The sequence below is a fragment of the Microtus pennsylvanicus genome, chromosome 9 (assembly GCF_037038515.1).
Source record: "Microtus pennsylvanicus isolate mMicPen1 chromosome 9, mMicPen1.hap1, whole genome shotgun sequence".
NCBI lineage: Eukaryota > Metazoa > Chordata > Mammalia > Rodentia > Cricetidae > Microtus > Microtus pennsylvanicus.
In genome coordinates this window covers 16,118,155-16,130,335 of record NC_134587.1, presented here as the reverse complement: position 1 = coordinate 16,130,335, position 12,181 = coordinate 16,118,155, and the positions used below count along the sequence as shown (strand labels likewise).

General features: G+C 40.3%; 1 protein-coding gene across 5 annotated transcripts in view; it reads left to right on the top strand.

Annotated features, from left to right (window-relative positions):
* Scn2a (sodium voltage-gated channel alpha subunit 2) overlaps nt 1-11,680 on the top strand; it is a 116,491-nt gene extending 104,811 nt beyond the window's left edge. For all 5 annotated transcript variants that reach the window (XM_075985011.1, XM_075985007.1, XM_075985010.1 and 2 more), the window contains exons 25-27: nt 224-328; nt 4,684-4,954; nt 7,809-11,680. In XM_075985011.1, coding sequence (XP_075841126.1) covers nt 224-328; nt 4,684-4,954; nt 7,809-9,004 — 1,572 coding nt within the window. In that variant the 3' untranslated portion in view covers nt 9,005-11,680. The remainder of the gene's footprint in view (nt 1-223; nt 329-4,683; nt 4,955-7,808) is intronic.
* The last annotated feature ends 501 nt before the right edge of the window (nt 11,681-12,181 follow it).

Below are 12,181 nucleotides of genomic sequence, written 5' to 3'. Positions count from 1 at the left end.
CAGTGCTATGATGTAACGAACGTGTTGACTGAGCACACAGCAGTGTTGAGACATAACGAACGTGTTGTCTGGGCGCATCATTAGCAGTGCTATGACGTAACGAATGTGTTGACTGGGAGCATCATTAGCAGCATAAGGGTGCCGCTTTCACACAAGCAGGCAGACAGATTTCCCAGCTGGTAAAGAACATGGTTTTAACAGTGCTTTGCTTTTCTCTCTTTACTTTGGAGGTCAGGACATCTTTATGACAGAAGAACAGAAGAAGTATTACAATGCGATGAAGAAGCTGGGATCCAAGAAACCGCAGAAGCCTATCCCTCGACCTGCTGTAAGAACAGAGTTCTTCCTTATTCGTGAGACAGTGAGCATGACGGTGTCTGCCATTTTCACAGTCAAAGTGCCAAGAGGAGTATTTTTCTGAATTTGCAACCCCTTGTTTATAGTCTTATTTGATAGTCTAAATATATGCCATGTGATGTATGTGCATATGTCAAAATTATTTAATATATAATATGTTATATGCAATCATGTAAAACACATGTGAATGATGTCTTTAATCTCAAATGGTGGTAGACCCCAGAGAATTAGTGACATTGAGAGTACTCTTATAATGTAGGGAAGCTATTATGATGTTTACATATGTCACGTGCACACAATGGACAGCCTCTGACTGTCTTTTCTCTTGATTGGCACAGCTTAGGTAGTCTCCCTGCCTGCTCAGCTTTGGAGGGTGAATGGGATCATGAATCAATCACAGTCCCAGGCTTTTTTCTTCTGGTTTTAAGTAAACCAATATTTCTATTTTTCCCAAACCCTCTGCCCTGAAGTGGGGCCATGCCATACCTTTTACGGCTTTCATAGCTCTTCCAGTTGCTCATTGGTTTGTCTTTCTTTTTTTCCTCTTTTTCTTTTCCTTTCTTTCTTTCCTTTCTTTTTCTTTTTTCTTGTAGAAGAGTTTACTTAGGGCTTTAACATTTCAGAGAGCTAGACCATCATGGCAGAGAACATGTCAGCAGACAGGCAGATAGACATGGTGCTGGAACAGTAACTGAGTAACTGAGAGCTAATACCTTGATCCATAGTATGAGAGAGAGAGAGAGAGAAAGAGAGAGAGAGAGAGAGAGAGAGAGAGAGAGAGAGAGAGAGAGAGCGCTAACTTGGAATGGTGCCAATATTTTGAACCTCAAAGCCCACCCCTAGTGACACACCTCTTCCAACAAAGCCACACTTTTTACAAATGGTTCCACCAGCTGGGGACCAAATATTCAAATATAAGAGGCTATGAAGGCCATTCTCATTCAAACCACCACAAAACTGAAAATTATTTTGGCTTATTTCTACACCTTCCCAAACTTTTTCTTTTCTCTACCTTCTACATGGGAAGATTATTTTTGTTAAAAGATTATGGAAGCATCATGGCATGTCTAGTGAAGGATGTAAAATGAAGCATTTTCTATACAGCGAAGTTACATTCTACAACAACCAATTACAACTGTAGTTTTTATGGATGCCTAAAGTGCTATCGTCCATTTTAAGTGACTGTTAGCTCTTTTTGGAGACTGTTAAGGGAGTCTCTCAGTTCTTCCATCATTTCTGAAGGACCACATCAGCTATCAATTCTTGGTGCTCTTCCAACTCAGTACCAACAGTTTAAGAACAATTTGTATTCTCCAAGATTCTTGATTTTATGAATCCATTGGCAGCAATAAATAACTAGGTTCAATAAAGTGTTCAGTATGGCAATCTGCCAATAACTCAGAGACAGTGAGTTGTCACATCAGACAAAAGATAAGAAAAGTAAAACTTGAGCCCAATCTTCAAGAAATAATACACTTTGAATAGTGGGAAACTGATGAAATATATACTCTTAGGAATAAGCTTATTACGAATAAGAGGGGTACATTTGAATTACTAAGTAGTATACTCAAGGTTCAAAACATAATTTCCTTAGTTAACAATATAACTAGAATCTTCTTATGAGAACAGAGGAATTGCATGAAAGAATTGAGGGTCAGAGCAGAGCACTGGACCTAGAAGTAAGTGCTAAAACAAAGATAACACAGGGCTAGTCAAAATACTGTCCAAGTAATGCATCGACAAAATGAACACGCCAGAGAAGGAGTAGAAGTGTTTAGCTGTGAATACTGCTAAGGAAAAGAGAGCTGACTAACCAGGGGAAGCTTTTCTTGAACTGATTCATTACTAAGGAGCCAAGAAGAATGAAGAAGTATCAGTTAGCTGCATGGTTGAGACTGAGCCTTGTCTAGGTGAAAGCCTTGACAGGAAAGCCACATGGAGTGCTAAGAATGGAAGTCCATCTGGGTCCTGTTGATAAAAAAGGAATTAAATGGGTCGGCATCTATAGGAGTTATCTCCATCCTAAGACCTCTAGGAAACCATTAAAGCGATCAAGTCGTTTGGGTTTTACAAGTTGGACAAAGATGGTGGTGTGTGCATTGCAGACAAAGTTTGGAACTACTTTGGAGACCATAGATAGCTAACACCAGAGGGAAAGCGGATGGGTTTGAGGACTGTTACTGAAGTGGAATGAAAAGGGGGTCCACTCCTCTGATATGGAAACTGTAAGTCAAGAAGAGGAGTGATGAACTGTCGCTGTACCCATGGGAGGCTCGGAGATGCCGTGTAGGATGCGTGAGGTGAAGTTCAGGGGCATCAGTTTGTAGGATTCGGCAGCCAAAAATGAATAGAGAAGAGAATGATTCAGAAGTAGAGCAAGGGTTTCCTAGAATTAAAACATTAAGTCTGAAGTGTAGTGAAAACCATTCTGGAAAGGAGAGAGTGGCTGAGCGCAAAAGAAATTGCACAGGATGTGAGCCAAGAATGAAGAGTTCAGGTTAGAAAAGAAAAGGAACTGAGTTTATCAGGTGATGAGCGACACAAGGAAGGAACATGGGAACCCAGCAAGTTTGAAATGAATAAAGCTGATGAAGAATATATTTATATTAATTGACTTCGCTATTCCCCCAACAACAAAAAAGAAAAAAAAGAGCATTAGGTAAAAGAATGGTAAAGAGGGACTGAGGGTTTGTAATTAGGGTTTAGGACCCAGGTTAATTTAAAAAACATGTGCTTCGGTTGGCCAAGTGATGTGGGATTCCCCTCTGTATGCTGTGAATATCATTGGTTAATAAAGGAACTGCTTTGGGCCTGTAGCAGAGCTATAGGGGAACAGAGCTAGGTGGGGAAAACTGGGAGAAAGGAGGTGGAAACAAAAGAAGCCATGAAGCCACTGCTGGCAACAGATGAGCTAAAACTTTGCTAGCAGGCCATGACCTCATGGTGATGCACAGATTAAAGGGAGATGGGTTAAATTAATAAGAGCTAGCCAAATAAGGGACTAGAGCTAATAGTCCAAGCAGTGATTTAATTAATACAGTTTCTGTGTAATTATTTTTGAGCTAAGCAACTGGGAACTAACTAGCAGCCTCCTCCAACAGCCAAGCCTCCAGGACTACGCAGTTTCTTTTAATATACCCAGTGCCCTAAGATTTGTATTGGTAGGGACTCAGACTTGATATTGGACATTGAGGCAATCCCATTAAGATGCTATATCGGCAAGAAATCTGAAGGAGTTTTGTCTAGTCATAAAGACCAATTGTTGCTTCTAAGAGAATCTGGATTAACTGATTATATCAGTTTTCTCACAAATATTCTTTTTCTTAAACTATAATTTAAAGCCAGGTGGTGTGTACACCTTTAATCACAGAACTTGGGAGGCAGAGACAGGAGGATCTCTGTGAGTTTGAGGCCAACCTGGTCTACAGAGTGAATTCCAGGACAGCAAAAGATATACAGAGAAACCCTGTCTCAGAAAAAACAACTGTTGTTAAATAATTAAATCCTGGCTTGGCTGTAAGGTAAAAGCGAAGGCGGTTACACTAGGAAAAGACACAGACACGCGGCGGTCCCACGTGGGTGCACTTTAATGGGGGGAGGGGCAACAGGCAGGGACAGGTGTGTAATACACTAGGAGAGCAAAAGGGGGAAGGGAAGGGGGCAAACTCGTAAAGACCTTCGCTTTTAACGGGGAATGCAAAGGCTTCTGGGAAATGTCCGTATCCAGGAGAATGCTGGGAACTGTAGTTCGGCAAAGGAACAACAACAACAAAAAAAAACAGAAAAAAAAACAAAAACAAAAAAGCACTTATTTATAATTTAAAGTCTAACTGTTATAAAGTTGACAATGGAAGATAATGAAGCTTTGAGACTAGAACATAGTTGGAGGAGGCTGGGGAGAAAGCAAGAGGAAATCTAAGACAAGTATCTATTCACTCTTTAAAAGTAGTATTCATATCCACCTCCCAGCACATGGAGTAAAAATGTTTACTATAACTGCAAATACTGACTGTCCATCCAAATCACATACTGATGCTTGGGATACTGAGACCATCAGCTATTCTTAATACTCTTCTTTATAAAGTTCATGGTGTGACTAATATTCATGAAGCAATTCACTTTGGGGAAAGTTGGCTATCCCAATACATAAAACTGTTGACAACAACAGTTGACAACAACAACTGTCATACAACAACAGTTGTATGACACAAGAATGGTATGCTTTCACAGAAGATAAGTTTGCATATTACTGAGTCAGAACCAGGTAAGTGGGGAAGATCTTCTTAACACATGTGTGAGTGTGCTTGTCTGTGCTGTTTGTTTCAGAACAAATTTCAAGGGATGGTCTTTGACTTTGTAACCAAGCAAGTCTTTGACATCAGCATCATGATCCTCATCTGCCTCAACATGGTCACCATGATGGTGGAGACTGACGACCAGAGTCAGGAGATGACCAACATCCTCTACTGGATCAACCTGGTATTCATCGTGCTGTTCACGGGCGAGTGCGTGCTGAAGCTCATCTCCCTCCGCTACTACTACTTCACCATTGGGTGGAATATTTTTGATTTTGTGGTGGTCATTCTCTCCATTGTAGGTAAGAAGGGGAGCATTTACCCCTTTACCTAATAGGTCCAGGTGTGGGGGAAATGCCCCATATTTGGGAGGTTCAGGCAGATATCAAATTCCAGGATAACATGGGCTGCATAGTGAGACCCTGTCTCAAAAAAAAAAAAAGCAAAAACAAGAAAAAAGAGGGAAAGAGTATTTAATAGTTATACTCCATGATTAAAAGTGGTAAAGATATTTCTTAAAATTTCAGAATTTTAGATAAAGCCTAATAGTCCATTCCTCTTGGTTTTCATATTTGCTATTTCATCTGTTCATACCTTTTTCTTTTTATTATCTTGCCTCAATTTCAAATCCAATAACTACAATTTAGGTTGTCTCCTGTACTCATCATGTTCTTATAATATAAACAGCTACTGCTCCAAATAAACAAGTAGGGCTGGAGAGATGGCTCAGAGGCTAAGAGCATTCGCTGCACTTCCAAAGGTCCTGAGGTGGCTCACAACCATCTGTAATGAGACCTGGTGCCCTCTTCTGGCCTCAGGGACATGTGCAGGCAGACCACTTTATACTTAAAATATATATATGTATATAAATCTCAAATAAACAAGTAACAATCACTTATGCATAAATCCTTAAAAGTAGTCAGATAATACATAGACATGATAGCTTTGATAACTGGAATAGTGTATTGTGCATTTATATACATATGACACACAGACTTCACGGTTTCCTGAAGTTCAGATAACTCTCTATAGCTTAGAGTTTTTCTTTTTACAAGTGGAGAGTGTATTCAGGATTCATTTTCCTCATAACATATTAAGTGTTCATGTAGAAGATATCAAATAAGAAGCTAAAAGCAAATATAACAGGATTTATGGAAAGTCTTGGTTCTTATTTTATTATTAACTATTAATTACTGATACTGAGAGGAACCAACAGGACCCTATCGTGTGAGGAGAATAATCTACCACTGAATGAGGTCCCAGTTACCAGGTTAGGCCTGCATGAGGAATAGGAATATAGATACTGAGAGGGAAAAAGCATGTCCAGGCGTACCTCGTGTTTTTACACTTTTGATATAATGTGCTCTGTCCACACTGCAGGCCATGACAGCCCCACACTTGGCAAGTCAGTTCGCAGCATTTTTCAACAGCTTAGATGATGATTGCATTTTTAGCAAAAGCTATTTTTAATTAAGATCCACAGTTTTCTTGGACATAATGTCATTTATATTTAAACTGAAGTATATTGTAATTATTAACATTTATATGCATCAATAAAACAGTCAGAATATTCATGTCATTAAAAAAATATATGTGTATGAGTATTTTGCCTTCATATATGACTGTGTGCCACACGCATGCAGGGCTCACTGAGGCCAGAAGAGGGCACCAGATCCCCTAGAACTGGAGTTAGAGACAGTTGTGAGCTGCCCTGTGGGTATTGGGAGTGGACCCTCGGTCCTCTGAGGAGGACTCTTCACCAGTGAGCATCTTAGCTCTTCCGGTCCTGTAATTGGTTTCCTTGTGTATGGTTTTATTCTGATTATCGGAAACAGGAACACAATGACAGGGAGGAGAGTGTGTATCCAGGTTTTTACCTCTCGCCAACATTGCCCTACTGGGACAGAGTTCTGTGAGGCAGACAGAGGGGAATACAAAACCCTGACCTCATAGGAGGTGAGAATGGATGGTGAGCCAAGGCTGCAGAGTATAAGGAGGGAGAGATGAAAAGAAGCTGACCAAGGGAAGCCGAGCTGCAGTTCATAGAAGCAAAATGTTCTGAAGCTCACTGCACCGTAGGAGTTCTACAGATAACTGTAATACATTTCATGTGTTAAAGAGGCAAGAAAGGATTCTGAATCTGTTTACTATCAAGATAACATTTTCAAGATAAAGATGTTAAAACGTTAGACAACATATACTTGTATAGAAATATGACCTGCTACCCCACAAATATGCATGGGGTTTTTGTTTTATTTATTAATTGAAACACTTTTTAAATTTTTAAAGACAGAATTGGGGGTAAAGAAGCCATGCCTCGAGGCTCCCTTCCTGGACTATTTATCAGCTCTCTTACCTAGGGCAAGTTCAGTCACTACTCCAATTCCTGGCTCTCCGTTGAATACAGTACTGTTGCCGTGTCAAAACGTGCAGACTAGTTCACGTGGCTCTCTGTTCATTATGAAGGAAAGACTCTGAAAATGTTGTTTAACGAAAACAAAAGTTGACATTTTGGTCATCTAGGCAAGATTTCGAGTTCTATTTTGGGTGAATCTGCCTCCCCAGCGTATGTTCTATGGTACGCGTGTTCAGCTACCTGAGAAGGAAATAATCTCATCATGAGTTCTCGTGTAGAACATAGAGCTGAAAACTACATGCTTCACCCTGTAGCCCTTACACAAACAATAGTTCTCATGTTTTAAAAGTATAAATCCTTTTCTGTGCTCAGCCACTTTAAACTTTGTTACATCTTTAGACCTCTAAGAGTTTGATTTTTCTCTGATAGAAGATATGTTAATGAAGAAAAATGGTCATCAATATCTTCATTTAGAATAAAGACCTCAATGGTACAGCACCAAATATTTTCATTATTTTAGTGAATAAATATTGTAGTTTACTTGCATACGTGATGCTTATATTTTTATATATGCATAAATATATATATACATTTCTATGAACTGTAACTCAGTTCTCATTGGTTAGAGTAGGCATACACACATATTCATATTATGACCATGTTAAAACTATTAATAAATATGTATTTGTTGGTATTTAATTCTTATATGTGCAGTTTGTAAACTAGATAGTTCTTGTCTTAATCGTATAAAACTTTTTTTTTCTGCTGCCCTTAACACTATTGGCTATCATTTTTTCCAGGAATGTTTCTGGCAGAGCTGATAGAGAAGTACTTTGTGTCCCCTACCCTGTTCCGAGTCATCCGCTTGGCCAGGATCGGCCGAATCCTACGCCTGATCAAAGGTGCCAAGGGCATCCGCACACTGCTCTTCGCTCTGATGATGTCCCTTCCTGCGCTGTTCAACATCGGCCTCCTGCTTTTCCTGGTCATGTTCATCTACGCCATCTTTGGGATGTCCAACTTTGCCTACGTTAAGAGGGAAGTTGGGATTGACGACATGTTCAATTTTGAGACCTTTGGCAACAGCATGATCTGCCTGTTTCAAATCACCACCTCGGCGGGCTGGGACGGACTGCTGGCACCTATATTAAATAGCGGACCTCCCGACTGTGACCCTGAAAAAGATCACCCTGGAAGCTCGGTGAAGGGGGATTGTGGGAACCCATCCGTGGGGATCTTCTTTTTTGTCAGCTACATCATCATATCCTTCCTGGTGGTGGTGAACATGTACATCGCTGTCATCCTGGAGAACTTCAGCGTCGCCACAGAAGAAAGCGCAGAGCCCCTGAGTGAGGACGACTTTGAGATGTTCTATGAGGTCTGGGAGAAGTTCGACCCCGACGCCACTCAGTTCATAGAGTTCTGCAAGCTCTCTGACTTTGCGGCTGCCCTGGATCCTCCCCTTCTTATCGCAAAGCCAAACAAAGTCCAGCTCATCGCCATGGATTTGCCCATGGTGAGCGGAGACCGCATCCACTGCCTGGACATCCTATTTGCTTTTACAAAGCGTGTCTTGGGTGAGAGTGGAGAGATGGATGCCCTTCGAGTCCAGATGGAAGAACGGTTCATGGCTTCCAACCCCTCCAAAGTCTCCTATGAACCGATCACCACCACTCTGAAACGCAAACAAGAGGAGGTGTCTGCTGTCGTCATCCAGAGAGCGTACAGGCGCTACCTCCTGAAACAGAAAGTTAAGAAAGTGTCATCTATATATAAAAAAGACAAGGGCAAAGAAGGTGAAGGAACGCCGATCAAAGAAGACATCGTCATTGATAAACTAAATGAGAATTCCACTCCGGAGAAAACTGATGTGACGCCTTCCACCACTTCTCCACCTTCCTATGACAGCGTGACCAAACCCGAGAAGGAGAAATTTGAAAAGGACAAATCGGAAAAGGAGGACAAAGGGAAAGATATCAGGGAAAGTAAGAAGTAAAATAAATAAGTAAGTAACAAAATTAAAATTGAAAAAAAAAATAAAAAACACAAGAAAATTCCATTTTGTGACCAACTGTTTACAGCCTGCAGTGGTGATGTACCGTGACTCCCTCAGGAGGTCTATGCCAAACTGACTGTCTTTACAAGTGTACATTTAAGGTCAGTGCCTATAACAAGACAGGACCTGGGGTCAGCAAGCCGGGACTCACTACACCAGACAAACAGCACCGACAGGAGGTCTCTGTTCTCACAACCAACTGTCCCTGCAGAGCGGAGAGCAATGGCTACTCAGACAATAGAAACGACGGAAACGGGGAGGGAAGTGAAATTTTTGTGTAAATTTACCACGTGACACTTGATAGCAGTAACTGTCACCACTGTTTGTGTTTTAACGGCCACACCTGCCATATTTCTACAAAATGTGTGCTGTGAATTGATCACCTTCTTCTTCTTTTTTTTTTAAATTCACGGGTTGTTTACTCTTATATGTGACTATTTTTGTAAAAAGGTTTATGTTTGGGGAGAGGGATTAAGGCGGGGAGTCTACATTTCTCTATGTATAACGAGATCTATTTTCAATGACGGCATGCTGCGGCGCTCATTCACACGTGAACATACCCCATCGCACACGGAAAGAGTTGACTTTCTTAGTTCAGGATGTTTTTAGATTTTTGAGGTGCTTCAATAGCTATCCATATTTTTAAGGTGTTTCATCCAGGAGAATTTTAACGTGCCTGTAAATGTTCCATAGAGTCACAACCATCAAAGAGTTGTTTTATTTTTACATAACTCATTATATGTACATGTATATATGTATATATGTATATGGCCGTGTATATACATATACATGTATACACACACGCGTACACATGCACACAGAGACCATCACATGCTCAGAGTCCTGGCAGCATGACGATAACATTTTTTGATAAGTGTCCTTTGGCAAAAAAAAAAATATCCTATCAGTCCTTTCTAAGAAACCCGAACTGACCAAAAAACCATCCCCACTGCCACTTTCTGAAGTTGATTCTGCTTTTTCCTGCAGTATTGTTTAGCCATCTTCTGCTCTTGGTAAGGTTGACATAGTGTATGTCACTTTAAAAACAAAAACAAGTCTGCTTTGTAAATAGTAATTTTGCCCCGTGGTGCATGTTTGAGCAAACGAAAATGACTTAAGCACAGTATTTAACTGCATCAAATATGTACCACAGTTAAGTATAGTTTGCAAGCTTCCAACAGGTGACATGGTGTCATTGGTTCCCTTAGAGTTTGAAGCTGTCTCTGCTGCATGTCTCTCTTGCTGATGCTGCTGTATCTTAACCCTTCCGCTGTCTATAAGGGAAGCCATATGTCAGGGTGAAGTGAAGCAAGTCCTTCCATCAGGAACGTATTCTTCATGACACAGCAGTGGGTTACAGTGAACGAAGAGGAGCTCCCCTGTTCCTTGTCCCCCCCCCCCCAACCTTAACTGAACGCTCTGGTGAGAAGTCAGACCGTGTAGACAAGTGGCAAACTGCATAGATCTGTTGAAAGCGTATGGTTAGAATTTTCTAAGAAAATATAAATATTGTAAAAAAAAAGGGGGGGGGAAGGGGTTCATTTTGCTTTATTTTTCAGCCTTTTGTACATAAAATGAAAAATTAAAAGTATCTTCAGGTTGATGTCACAGTCATATCGTTAGTTTTTGTTCCTAACACTTCTTAATTAAGACGCTTCACAAAGTAAGGGAGAAAGACAGAGAGGCAGTGGAAGTTTCTGCTCTCGCTGTTAGTACTGTGGACTTGCACAATTCTCAAGTCGAGTCTAATATTAATTTGCTTTCAATAGTAATGCCTTATCGTTGACAAGCAGTTTCAAAGGGAGCGGATGATACTCTTGGCATTGCTTGAATGGATGTCGTCACCTACCACTACCCCTAGTACTCATCATCTTTCCTAATGTTTGTTTACACAGATAGATAGATGGATAGATAGAATCTTACTGATGCACACGGCACTAGAGCTGTATCAGATATGACATAGGAGCCAAACTTCCTTCCTTTCTTCCTCTTTCCTTTCTTCTTCCCTCCCTCCCTCCCTCCCTCCCTCCCTCCCTCCCTCCCTCCCACTTTCTCTGTATTTCTTTTCTTTCTTTTCTTTATCTTTCTTTCTTTCTTTATCTTTCTTTCCTTCTTTCTTTCTTTTCCACAAAACCAGGTAGCGAAATGATATTACCAATTACAACAAAACACTTTGTTTCACAAACAACACTCAGTGTAGTTCTTTATACTAAAGCTATTGACTTGTAGTGTGTTGGTGAATGCATGCAGGACAATGCTATTACCGTGAAGAGCAGTAAGCCACATTACAATCGAGCCAAAAGAATAAAGATTTTGCTTTTGTTTCTGTATTTATTGTTTTGTCTGTGTTTCTATCTTCAAGATGCCATTTAGAGGTAAATTTCTATCCTGTAAAAATGATCTATCTGAAAATTTAAATGTAAAAAGTACACATTAAGTATAATAATTCATCTTTAAATTTTTCATGGGATGGAAACTGGGAAGAGTGTATTGGATATCTAGTTTTAATATTGGCCAAAATAAAAACAGCTATGGCACCAGGTACAGTAGTGGGAAGTTAAAAAATTAATAAAAAAAAAAACATTGACTAACACTTAAGTTGTGTCATCTCTTCTCCTCCCCGGCTGCGGATTCTCTCATCTTCTCTTCCCCTTTCTTCTTTTTGCATCCTTCCTTACATAGTACCAACCAACCGTCCTAGGTCCTTTTTCATCCCTCTCTCAGACACTGGCAGTTTTCCTGGAGACTCTTTTCCTTGGTTCTTTGCTGTTCACCAAAATTTTGTTTAGCCCTGTCCCCAGGACCCTTCCTTACCCTAATAATTTTTTGCCACTTTGAAGATGACACACACTGTCTGTATATCCATTTTGTTAATAATTTTCTCAGTCAAACATCTAAGAAAGCTAGATATCTGCTTTTCATACTATAAAACAGATCATCAAAATTCACAGGTTTGCCTTTCCTGTTTCATTATGAACAGTTCGAGAAGTGCCTCTCAACTTTGATTGCATCTTCGAATTGCTTGTGAAGCTTCTAATAAAAATGTCAGTGCTGGATGAGCAGGCCAATTGAGTTCCTATCTCCGGAGGTGTAACCTAGTCTTTTAGCATCTTTAAG